The 13,295-nt window shown below is 33.0% G+C and overlaps 1 protein-coding gene across 1 annotated transcript; it reads left to right on the top strand.

Annotated features, from left to right (window-relative positions):
• The first annotated feature begins 1,470 nt into the window (after window positions 1-1,470).
• Window positions 1,471-5,015, top strand: LOC117115573. The gene is made up of 2 exons (XM_033259432.1): window positions 1,471-1,802; window positions 3,223-5,015. The coding sequence occupies exon 2, from the start codon at window positions 3,236-3,238 to the stop codon at window positions 4,769-4,771; it is 1,536 nt and encodes a 511-aa protein (XP_033115323.1). The 5' UTR covers window positions 1,471-1,802; window positions 3,223-3,235; the 3' UTR covers window positions 4,772-5,015.
• Window positions 5,016-13,295: the final 8,280 nt, after the last annotated feature.

Raw genomic sequence — 13,295 nt, forward strand, 5'->3', positions numbered from 1 at the left:
TGTAATTTTGTTGTTAAACAATTTCCAGGCCTACACAGGCCTGGCCCACCCTAGCAGATAATCAGAGACAAATCAAACCAATACTCCCGTTTTGGCGGGGAGACTCCTCTTTTGGTGACCTGACTCCTGGCCAATTTATTTCTCATGTTTTCTCACATGCTCTCCTGGTTTACAAAGGAAATTGCATAGGTGTACTAATCTTAATTGTATTGTCTTATTTGCAATAAAACTCAATACAGGTATTAGGTTATCTTTCAATATTTGGCTCTGTGACAGAAAAGCCTCTCTGTGAGGGGTATGAGAGATATGGATGCAAAGTCATGCTGGCCTTGTAATATGACACTGGATCATAATTACAAGGTGTCTGGTCGGTAAAGACTATAAGCATAAGAATCATGAGATTTATCCTTACGATACATTAACACCTGTATTCTTAAAACAAACTTTAGTCGAAATTTGAACTAGAAAACTTCACTTCAACTTAAATTTGTATTTATAAACAACATAGTTGAAGTTCTAACTAGACGACTAAATCCTAGTCCTAGTTTTAGTTCAGCTGAAGACGGCTGGCAACCAACGACTACCAAACTAACCAATGAAAAAAGCAAATTTTAATAGCAGACGAAATTTTAAAGATCCGGTTACGTAGATGAATATTGAGCTGCCGTCTGTTGCTCAAAAACATATTTCTTCGAAATTCATAATAGACCATCATTCGCTTAATCAATTTTCTATAAAAATAACTATATTAATCGTTAACATAGCGAAAATATAGTCACTGAAAATTAGTTTTCTTTGGAGAATTATTATAGTTAAGCCCGAACAAGGGTGGCGCCATCTTTGTTGTTGCTACAGTGAAGCTACGTGACCGCTAAGTGAGGGGATTCCGTGCAAATCAGGAACTATTGTATGTGCCCAGCAAAAGAGGTTAATTTCAAGTTTTGAAAGCTACTAAACTTAATGTCTTTTTTCCTGAATAAACCGAAGATACATCAAACTTACTTATACAATCGTTTTTATTCTTTTCAGTCTAGCGCGAGTTACAAAAACATGTTTTTAGTGGGGTCAATATTTCAAGTCAGCGATTTAGTCTGACCCTAGGTTGACTAAAAAAACCGGCCTGCTGAGGTATCATTTTAGTCGAGGTTCGCGTCAATCAAAGTTCGTTTTGAGAATACGAAATGACGTAATTTATAAGTTTTAGCTCGAACTATGACTAAAGTTCGTTTTAAGAATACTGGGGATAGTGTTTACTGCACTCCCGAGGGGCAGTAGACACAAAATAATGGGCAAAGTACATTGAACTCAAATGAGCTAGCTACCCCTTAAAATATTTAAATAAAAAAAATCATACGTATTGACATATATAAATTATAAATGGAAATATACATATTAGGCCTACAGTATTAAACAAAAAAAAAAAAAAAAATAAAAAAAATAAATAAAACAAAACAAAACAAAATCATTGCAATGAATATTTAAGTGCACAAATGAGTACTGTATTACTACTAAGAATTCAACCCTGCAGTGGTCCAGGGTAGCTTTTATTTTGTGGTCATGAAGGGTAGAATATTACCGCCCACTACACGCTACACTATAAACAAGGAAGCAGTACAAGGAAGTTATACTACCATAGCTCCAGCAGGGCCTGGTAACAACCTCAATAGGTTGAACCATGGTTGAATCAATCAGAAAAGTGGGTTAAAGAGTCAGCAAAGAGTAATGTTGTATTATCACCCACTATATTTACTTTGAGGAAGAATAAAATACCCTATGAAGTAACTAAAAAATAAATTTCTATGGTAAGTGAATCTATACAGTATTTCAAATCTTATTGTATTGCCTCCCATTATATTTTGTAGGAGCGGTTGGCGCACCGATTGTGGCTTGGACTCCCAACCTTGAGGTTGGGGGTTCAAAACTCTGGCTGTGCAAATCGCTTGTGTCCTTGGGCAAGGCACTTTATCTATGGTTGCCTCTCTCCACCCAGGAGTACAAGTGGGTACCTGGTAGGTTCCAACACAACCTGCGCTGATTACTAGCTGCAATTTATGAAATGATAATATAATTTCATTTACTTATTTAATTTGGTGTTTCAATGTGTTCCATATGTTTGATCCAATGACCGGGGTAGCAATGTGAAGCGCTTAGAGGCCTTGTAAAGGCATGAAGCGCTATATAAGAACGACATATTATTATTATTATTATATAGTACTTCGATGATTTTAAGAATAACATGCATGAGGATGTAACTGAGCCATTCTAAACTGTAACTGAACACTTTATATTTCCAGTTGGTGTGACAGGGGAGGACATAAACAAAGGAATGTTTCACAATGTAATACCCATATAAAGTCCATAATGCCTCACTCATATAAAATGCATTTTCCTATATTTAGATATGAAAATATATAAGAAAATAAGAAAAACAAATACTATCCTGGCATGATATTAGATTTAGATTATGAATAAATCTTTAGGGTCATAATTTTAACATCTTCTTGATTTTGCATCATGTCACTAAGGTAATTATGAGATCTTTTACAATATAATTTTAAATTTTTAACACTGCTGCTACAGTTGCAAGAAATATATTCAACATATTCATTTTGTAAGTATTTTTATTTGTTTTTGTTCTTACAAAAATTAATTTATATTATGTATTAATAAAAAATTTCTGTTGTAATTTATAAATTATAATTGTACAGTAATTTTTCCAACCAAAATGTCTTTTTAATATTTGTTTAACAAACAAATTAGGCCTACAACTGCTGCAGTTGTAAGAAACATATTTAATTTATATTACATTTCACATTAAATTTATTTATATTCCATAAGTTATGCAAAAATAATAATATAAAAAAATATTAATAAATAATTCTAACATTTCATAATTTAAATTAAAAATATGTGCAATCAGAATTTTAGTGCTATTCTATAATTATATATTCTTATTTTTATTTGTTTTTACATTAAATTAACTTATATCATGCAATAATACACATTTTCTGTTGTAATTCATAAATTATAATTGTACAGTAATTTTTCCAACATTAATGTCTTTAATATTGAACCCATCTTTCCTTTTGTTTATACTGTATGTTGTACTGATGATTTGTTGTGTACAAAAGGCAAATTTCTGAGATGTATTTATGTTGGAAAAAATGGTATGAAAGAAGTGCATTCATGGGTGTTTAATATGAACTATTTTCTTTGATTCAGAAGTTGCAGCCCAATGGCATTTTTTGGAGAGAGAGACAAGATGCATAATATAGTTTACATCTTGATTGTTTTGATTTCCTGTACATCTGCTGATGTTGCATTTGTTACGAAGCCACCTGAAGAGGTGAGGACATTCCCAGGACAGCAGGTTACATTGCCCTGTGTATTGGAAAACTTACCTGAAAACCAAAGAGTTCGATGGTTTCAGGTTGAAAATATTCAGTTCATCTTTATTTCGAACAACAGGGATGTCTTCACAGATACTATTGAAAATGTAGCTGAAAATGTTTCAATTACTGGCAATGGAATGAACTTTACTCTCCTTTTCAATATACCAGATAAAATAAATTTCGGATCTGATCACAATGTTAACAAATTATATGAGTGTTCTGTAGTTAAATCAGATGGATATTCAACTGATATTTCTGCAAAATCAAAAGTCATTATAGAGAGAAATCTAAATCCAATTTGTGGAAAACTTAAGACTTTTCACTATGTCATTGGAGAAACATTAACATTAGCCTGTTTTCATGATTCAGATCCTACTATCATTACAACTTTGAAATCAGGAAATGGAAAAGTTTTGCCTACCAAATTGAATGGTTCCTACATTATTCACAATTTAAAGGTAACTAAAAACGACCATGGAGCAAAATTTAAATTTGAATCAAGAAGAAATGGAACAAATGAGATCAAAAGCTGCTCAATAGGCCCAATCACTGTCAACTACAAACCTGAGATTAACATCACACAAACATCAGCAACGGAATTCAACTGTATAGCAGAGGCTAGGCCTCCTGTGAATGAAATACAATGGATTGTGGAGTCTAGTATTCCACAGGACAGTTTCATGATTTCAAACAATGTTTTAAAATTTATTGAGCCATTGCAAGTTGATTCTGAGATTAAAATAACATGCGAGGTGGAAAATATAATTGGAAAGGGAACCAAGACTTTGAGCATTCCAACTGTGAATAATCGGGAAGAAAAGGATGGAAGTGGCAACATTCCAACTGTGAATAGTAGGGATGAAGAGGATGGAAGTAGCATCATTCCAGTTGTGAATAACAGGAATGAAGAAGATGGATCTGACAGCACTTTAGTGATTATTGTAGTAAGTTGTGTTGTGGTTGCATTTTTAATAATCCTTTTGTTCTTGATAAGAAAGCGAATTAAACATCAACAGACATCAAAAAGCAGGAATACGTCTGCTAGATTTAGGAGAGCTGATCCTCAGGTTGAACTAAAAAATGAAGATCCAAAAGGACTTGTTTATGATTATGCTGCAATCGATGTCAATGAATTCCGTGCTGGTTATCAGGAAACAGAAAATGAAATATATGTTGGAGGTGATATGTTAAACAGTGATGAGGCTAATGTAGCTAGTAAGAAACAATCAAATACAAAATTTAAGGATTTGGATCAAATTAGAGCTCAACCTAACAAAGATTGCGAAGAACTGAAAAATGAACAACAGGTTTATTCTCAAGTGAATAAACCTGATTATAAAGAGTGTGTAAATGAAATCTATCAGGGTCTGAATAATTAGAATAATGGTCACCAATGGTCACATGATAGGGTCCTGAAAATAAGGTGACTCTTCACATACACTTCACTACTATTTTATATCATTACGCAATGTTACATTGTCCTTGTTTTTTTAAGATGATCAATCAAGAAGAGCCACTTGATAATACAATGGAGGAAGAAAATAAATTAATTTTCTTCCTCCATGATAATACTTTCACTTTAAATTAATTATCCACAATATAAGGCCTAAAAAAAATTGTTTGTTTGCCCTCCAAGATACCCTCTTAATTTCACAAAAGAGTGGGTTCTTTTCCAAACAAATACATCCTGCCTAATATTGTGTGTTTAGATTAGATCTTTTGCTTTAACTTTGGAAATTGAGATCATTTTATATACTATTTCTGTATAAACTAATTTTTTTTTTCATATTACTGTAAACCTAATGGGTTTTGATAAATTTACTCTGCACTACGGAATTTCCAATAAAAAGAAAGAAAATTAATTAAAAAGACCATAGATTAAAAATAAGTAAGGCGTAACATATGTTCGTCGTTCAAAACTGGTGCCGAATCAATGTTTTAGAGCCTCCCATCAGAGCCATTAATAATAATAATAATATTAATAATTGACCGCAAATATAGTAATAATATCTAATAATATTAATAATTTTAAAAAATACTTAGACCTACTCCCAGAGCTACTAAAAACTAATTTATTTTAGTTCCCAAATATGTATATTCTTTATGTTGATTTATTAATTAAATTTTCACTACAGGGTATTTTACAGCATTTATTTATTTACTTATTATTAATTTTTTTTTCTTGAATTTTATAACTGAGGGCCATTTTTTATTTCTTGATTCAATTCTTGCTTATACAGTATTTAAACATTTGAAGATTAAAAAAAAATATATATCATTTCTATTACTGAATTTTTCATTGGGGCTATTTTTACCTACCTGTCTTATGGGGCCATTTTTTCGGGGGCCATTTTTTCCGGGGCAATTTTTTCTGGGGCCATTTTTTCCGGGGCCATTCTTACCTACATTCCTAATTTACAATCAAACAGGACTAGGCAGGTAGATAGGAAGCACACATAAACCATTATTTCAAAAACATAAAGGTGATTTACTTATCATCATAATGTCATCAGAAAGATTGACTGAACGTGACAAAGGAGTTTGTAAAATTGTGGTACCACTACTTAAATAAGTCGAAATAGATAGACCTAATCTAACCAAGTATCCATGTCATCGTTGTTCCATGACGCAGGAAAGAATGTCTAGTTTAGCCCTCATTCATATAGGCCTACACTACGAGAAGAAGGTTGATGTAGAGGAAGTGGTACATGCATTCTGAAAAGCAACCCAGACGAATACATTTCGGGATGAAAAAAATTAGCAAAAGTATTTTGAAAAGTGTACAGGAAGCTGTGCTTATATACTACATACAGTATATTGTCCTAAAGGAATCTGACTAGAAGAAAGACACTGAAATTCCTTTTATTGTTCAATTAATCAACTCTCAATAAGGTGCCTTTTTTCACTATTTAATGTGATTAATCAAAATAATAAAAAAAAGTTTAAACTTTTAGTACAAAATAATAATTGTTATAAATATTTTTAAATGTCAATTATAATAAATTCATATTTACAAAAACATAATATATAACATTTATAATCAACTAATCATATTCTAATTTTTATACATGTATTTTTCGATATTTTATCGCATTACTGTATTTTTATCGCATTACTGTAAGCCAATTTTATATGTTTTTACCTATTGGTTAAGGCAGGGGCACCGTGATCATAGCCAACAATATCGGCATCGGCTCGCTCCTATGGTTCTGGTGGTGGAACAAGTCTTCTCGGATAAGGACTATAAACCGTAGGCCCAGTGTACACAAATGCTCATGTGCACTTTAAAGAACCCAGTACATCCTTCGAGATGAGTAGGGGGTTACCCCGGTGTACTGGTTCACCCGGCCCCTGTCGTGGACTGTTATATGTGAACTGGGCCCTCTGGGAGAACAGTAATTTGTTACTGAAGAGGAAACCCAGTATAAAGAACAAATAAATAAAATAAATAAAAATAAAATTTTGTAAATTTACTCATTTTCCTTTTTGTGATGTATTGTTAATATTTTTAAATGTAATTCAATATTTGTGTTTGTTTTTTGATATTGCTCATTTCTCATTTTTTAATCTTGTAATACAATAATTTCAGACTTGTTCTGCTTTTTGTAATGTTTTCCATACCTGAATAAAATAAAATAAAATAAAAAATGATTGTGTGACAGAGCAGGTATAGATGGCATATCCTCAGTGGCGTTGCAGTCTCAGATAAGGACTGGGATTAGGTATAAATTTGCCTATATTATTAGAATCACAAAAGCTGTTCTAATGGTAGGCCAATTCATGCGATTTTCTGCACTTTATTAAATGACACTTTCAACTGCTCATACTGTAGGTATCAGTGCCTATAATGTTTTTCACCAAGGAACGTACTCAGTCTGTCAATTCGGCAGCAATTTCTATTTTATTAAAAAAAATTGTATTGACATTTTAACCACATCTTGCTGTTATTTCATTGGGAAATGGTCCAAAAAATTATGATCACGACCCACCCAGAAAAATTTCTGGATGCACCCCTGAGACCTGTCCTAGTACAGAAGTAACAGTAAGTTATCAATTTATTTATTTATTAATATTCCACTTGCTTTATACTAAATGGCACTCTCAATGCAAAGGTATTGGTTTTCATTGTGGTCCAGTTAAAAAAAATACAAAAGTGATAAATTGAAAAAGAAAAAGAATGGTATTAACAAAAAGGAATTAATTACAAAATAAAGGAGAGATCAATGAATTAAGTGAGAGCATTTAAAAAAATATATTGCATAAATCTCTGGAAATCCCTAGTTTATTAAGCTGAATTGCCAACACAGAAAGTAAAAGCTGGTATACTTGTACAGTTAATTCAAGTGAACTGACAACACAGAAAGCATGGACAAAACAAAACATGTGAAGGTAGTAGTACACATGCTGGGAGAGCCTATTTTTGTTATTGTTTTGATATATCATTGTTTTTTTCTTGTTTTGATTTGATTATTATAATCACTACTATTGTTGTTACTGATGTCATTTGGTCATTGCCACCAAAACTGTCATCATTGAAGTTTTAACACTTGTCTTATGTGCCAAAACATGTATAAACAAACTTTCTTGCAAGCTTTATCAAGTCACATATCATCAAAATCGACGTTCCGCAAACTATGGTCCAGGGCCCAAATTTGGGCCCCGAAACATTTTTTGAGGGCTGTGAAAAGCCATCTGGAAATTGAAAAAAAAAAAATATAACAAAGAGACGTTTTATCATGGAGAAAATAGTTTTTAATAAAGCCGCTTCATTGTTACAGCGAATGCGTCGCTTGCACACGCTGCTAAAGTGCCAGATGATGCGTGCTATTTGGGTTATAAGCGGGTTTTGTGTCTATACCCCGATCGTCTTGTATTAACACTGTAAGATCGAGTAAATCCGGTATGGAGGAATGATGGGATGAGTCATGAGCTAAAGATAAAAATATATATAAGACCTGTCCTAGAAAGATCACTACAGTATAATACAACACCACACATTTCTTGCACATTTCTTGATAACCGAATGCCCATGTGAACATGGGAATTCTGTATAGTAAGGAGTCTTTCAAAGTTGCGGAGTAACAGAGTGTGCATAAAAGATTTTGGAAGGAGAAAGCTATGACCTGTGTGGCTGAACTGTCTTTGGTTGAATCATGGTAGAAAAAATAACAATTTGGTTGAATCATGGTAGAAAAAATAACAATTAACAATATTGTGGGGGGGGGGGTAAACACAAATGTATGGTATTATTTATTTAATAACATAATATTTAATTTGTATACAATGAAATTTTATCATTGAGAGAACAGATAATGATGTCAAAATATTGTATATACATGGAGGCTTCATGATCAAAAGTTCTTGCCAGGATTTTGTATGTTGGTCCCTGGTGCGGCTGGGCTGCTGGGCCGCGGCTTGGTGCCTGGTATCGTAAATAGGCCATGAAGTAAAAAGATTGCGGAACGTTGATCAAAATGGTGTGAATCTAATAAATTGGTAGGAAAATATTAGGGGAAGTGTCAACAATGAGACAGTTACTTTTTACTGCCTATGCAGACTTCTCAAGTCAGTAAAATGAATTTCAGTAACCATGTCTTCAAATAGCCATAGAAAATACACTCTTACTGTAGCACCTAATAATTTGACTTGAGTGCAAAATATGGGTTGCTTGAATTACAGGTACATGATAATAACAGATTTCAAGGAAATGGGATATGATGAAGACATAAGGCCACTTTTTTCTTTGTTTTCACAACAATATAGCAATTTGACAAGCTTAAGTTTTCTAGGAACAATGTCACCAATGAACCTGATAGAAAAGTCATTGTTGTAGACTTATAAACCTATTTATTTATGGGTCTAGGTCTATGACAAATTTCCGTAGTATTTTTGTTTATTTCCGTACATCCGTAATAGGCAAAATTTCCATAGCAACCATGGATGTTCTGTAGTACTTGGGAAGTCTGCCTATGCCAAGTACGAGTTTTCTCATCCACTTTTTCCATGGGTTGATATATGTTTTCTCATCCACTTTTTCCATGGGTTGATATATGTTTTCTCATCCACTTTTTTCATGGGTTGATATATGTTTTCTCATCCACTTTTTCCATGGGTTGATATATGTTTGGATGATAACCCTGCACGCAATCCTTTGTACAGCCGGCAACTTAACACAACAAACATACATGCTATTTGCATGTTATCATTTAGGTGCATCTTCCCCCGAACTACCAGCCGTTAAGTCTATATTCATACAATGTATAACAATGAAGTAATAAAGGCTAGCATGTTAACCCGATTTTGACAAGAATAGTCATCCTTAGAACCCTCACCATCATCGCTGGACATAAACGTGTTAAAATGTAAATTGTATAGAAAAATACAAATTAAGCCTACTGTATTAAAAATTACATAATATTTCCAATAAAGATAAATTAGAAAAATAAACATACCAAAAAAAAAACCCATCGTAATGAATATTAAGTACATAAATGAGCCAATGCATACACTGTACTAATTACTATTATAAGTCAATCGTGACGTCATCACTGCAACTCCCAATGTTATTTGCCTATCCCCCACAGTCCAATCATTTTTTAATTAGTGGACGCTTGGCTTCCACTATTGAAAAATCTTCATTTTGTCACGGCAAAGACATTCTTTGACGAATGACTATCAAAATAGCATTACAAACAAGTTCTTCTAATATAATACAAAGTACAATAGTTATTTATCGTTTCAGTACTGTACTACTGATGTGTAGTTAACGCATACTACAGGAGCATAAATCCGCATACGCACAGCTAGAAATGTACAACTGCTACAACAAGAGTTGGTTATCAAAAACTAACATTAAACGATGGCGATTGACTTATAAAGCAATTAGTAGAGCATGCATCGTACACTAACGGAAAATTATTATACTTAGGTTAGATTTAATGCATTCAAAAGTTTCCTTTGGGCCTTGGAGGCCCTCAGGAAATTTTTTCAAGCATTAAATCTAACCTTCGTATAATAATTTTCCTATAGTGTACTATGCAGAGCTCTAATTGCTTATTAGGATTTAAAATCTGCAGTGGTCCAGGTTAAATTTTACTTTATGGTGATTCAGGGTAGAATTTAACCATCTGCATTTCCAAGGGTAGAGGTTACAAACAAACAAGGAAGTGATAATAATACAACATGATGAGGAAGTTATACTTCAAATATACTTTTCTTTTAACAATCATAGGTGTATAAGCAGAGCCTGTTGACAACCTAATAATAGGTAGAATATTTCAGAAAAACAGGTCAAAGCATTTATTACAACTTGCCTATATAAGAATCAATTGCTACAGATTTTATAGATCGAGGAATGGACAAAGAGGAGAGAGCTTTTGTACAGTTCTGTTGTATTGACATCCATTATTTACTTTGAAGATATATTAAATCATCATTTTCTACAGTAAGTAAACAATTTAGAGAGCATTTCCAATTTTCTTGTATTGTCACCCATAAATCTTATGTAAAAAACATTGTAAACAGTCACTCAGTAATGGAATCTCAAACAGTAGCTATCAGTACCATTTTACATTATTCTGAAAATTATAACAGTGACCTCTTAAAGAGGACTTTTATCTCCTTTTTGATGTCATTTGAACTGTGAACTTTTACTCCTGTATGATATTTAGGTGTTGTTTTTTTGTGTGTGTTTTTGTTTTCCTTCTTGGAGGTGTATTTGAATAAATATGAATAAAATTTGAATTTTAAACTTGAAATTTTTAAGAATAACATACATGATGATGTAATGAAAACATTCTACTGTAAGTGAAAAATTTATAATTCCCATTTGTGTAAAAACATTAAAAAGACATTGCTTGAAAACTTACTGTACAATTATAATTTATAAATTACAACATAACATTTTTTTAAATAAATTATTTATTTTATTATTGTTTTTGCATACCTTATAAAAATATAAATTAATTTAATATGGTGGTAAGAACAAAAAAAGAAGTGTATATAATTATATAAAGACACTGAAATTCTGATTGCACATATTTTAAATTTACAAATTAATTAAATATTAAGATTATTAATTAATATTTTTACATTTATAGTTCCTTTGTGACCTTAGGTCACAATGGAACTATTGGGATGATGCAGGTGTGAAATGTGTGTGAGTGGCTCAACATGTATGTTTGTTTGTCAGTTAGATAAAAAATGTAAGCATTAAAATATATATACTGTATATACTGTAGCCATACTACCATTTTTGAGTCTTTTTTAGGGCATTTGCCAACATTTTGTTTTCATGGCAAGAGCTCGGAAGGTATGGAACTATGAAGAACCATTATGATAGTAGTACACACTCACTTGCTCTTAGGCTAGGCCAGATAACAGAAAGCCCTATTCTTCCTAAGCCTAAAGCTAGCCCTAGGCTGTGTAAAAATTCACCAAGTTTGAAGGGCAATTTGTCTAAATTCAGCAGTTACAAATTTTTTTACCTTTCGAAATTCAGTAAAGAAAAGCAACATCTAAGGAGCAAGTATACAAGAAACTAGACCTCGAAATGATGGATGTTGGCATATGTTGAGACAATCTAAATTCTGTACTTAGCGTTCTGACATTTTCTGCTTGTTTATAATTTTGTCCTGATTTTGTCTCTGTATGGTAGGCCCAAGTAATACAACAAAATATACAAGTAAACAGTTTTTTAAATGGTGTGACTTGAATGTGTGGTTTAATACACATAAAAGTAACTTGAATCCGTAAAAGATAGCTTATATTTTCTGTAATATCTGATGTACCAACATTGTTCCACTTGAAATGAAAAATAAAGGGTGTAACTGGTCAAGGTTCAATGACCTTCCCAAAGGTCATTTGGTTCTAACACCTGGATGTGCGCTGACTCGCGGCACTCTAGTAACCAAAAACGTTGTGTTTTTGCTGTTTTCTCCTTTGAATTTCTGCTTGTTGTGGTCTTCTGTGTGATCTTTGTTGTTGCCTTTTTTGTGATGTGCCTTATTGCTGCTTATTGACGTGTAGAGACTTAAAACTAGAATTTCAAAAACCACGACGATTGCTAGGCCTAAGTTGCCGATCAACAGTTTGTTTCGTTGGCCGCTTCCACTGAGGAGAATCTACTATTTTCTTTAAGCTAAGAGGAGCCTAACACCGCCCCCAACGGTTGTTTATTTGCGAATTTGTGAATTGCATTGACCACCTGTCTGTGACTGTATTGTATCCCTGTGCGTAACGTTCATCGACTAATTATGCCTGGCCATAAATATAGTTACAACCAGCTAATTGCACTTAACAGGAATGTTTTTAATACAGGGATTCACACTCTTAAGGAAATATTCAAAAACTTCGGTATTGGAAAACGGAAAATAAGGAGGGGATGTAAGGCAGGTAAGAGAGTACAAGCACATAAGATAAAAAATTACATGGCCCGATGCCTATTACATAGAAATAGTGAAGATGGTCACGCCCAAGATGATTTGCTTAGAAAAACCCCCATGTTTCTTCCTAAAATTCTGGTCATGAACGCTCGGTCCATTCTTAATAAGGTTGATGAACTACACATGTTGATCATTGATAAGCAACCTGACATTGTATGTATATGTGAATCTTGGATTACGCCCAATACTGCCGCGGAGAGATACTCTATTGAAGGATACTATGCATTCAGTAACTGTAGACCCTGTTTTAAAGGTGGTGGGGTCCTTACTTACGTGAGAGATAACATTTCTGTTGAAATTATTTCTGATGTTGCTGTACCTGATAATTTGGAGGCACAATGGCTGTTACTAAAACACCCAAAATTACCACGTGTGGCCCCATACATCATTCTTGCCAATGTTTATTTACCGTCTGGCTATGAAGCTGTTAATGGTGGAGCTATGTTGACACACCTCCATA

This window comes from Anneissia japonica, unplaced genomic scaffold (genome assembly GCF_011630105.1).
Source record: "Anneissia japonica isolate Jap-2015-1 unplaced genomic scaffold, ASM1163010v1 scaffold4819_len49441_cov112, whole genome shotgun sequence".
Taxonomy (NCBI): domain Eukaryota; kingdom Metazoa; phylum Echinodermata; class Crinoidea; order Comatulida; family Comatulidae; genus Anneissia; species Anneissia japonica.

Bases quoted from the DNA above. Each gene is read 5' to 3' on its own strand.
- LOC117115573 (XM_033259432.1), top strand. From the start codon at position 3,236: ATGGCATTTTTTGGAGAGAGAGACAAGATGCATAATATAGTTTACATC.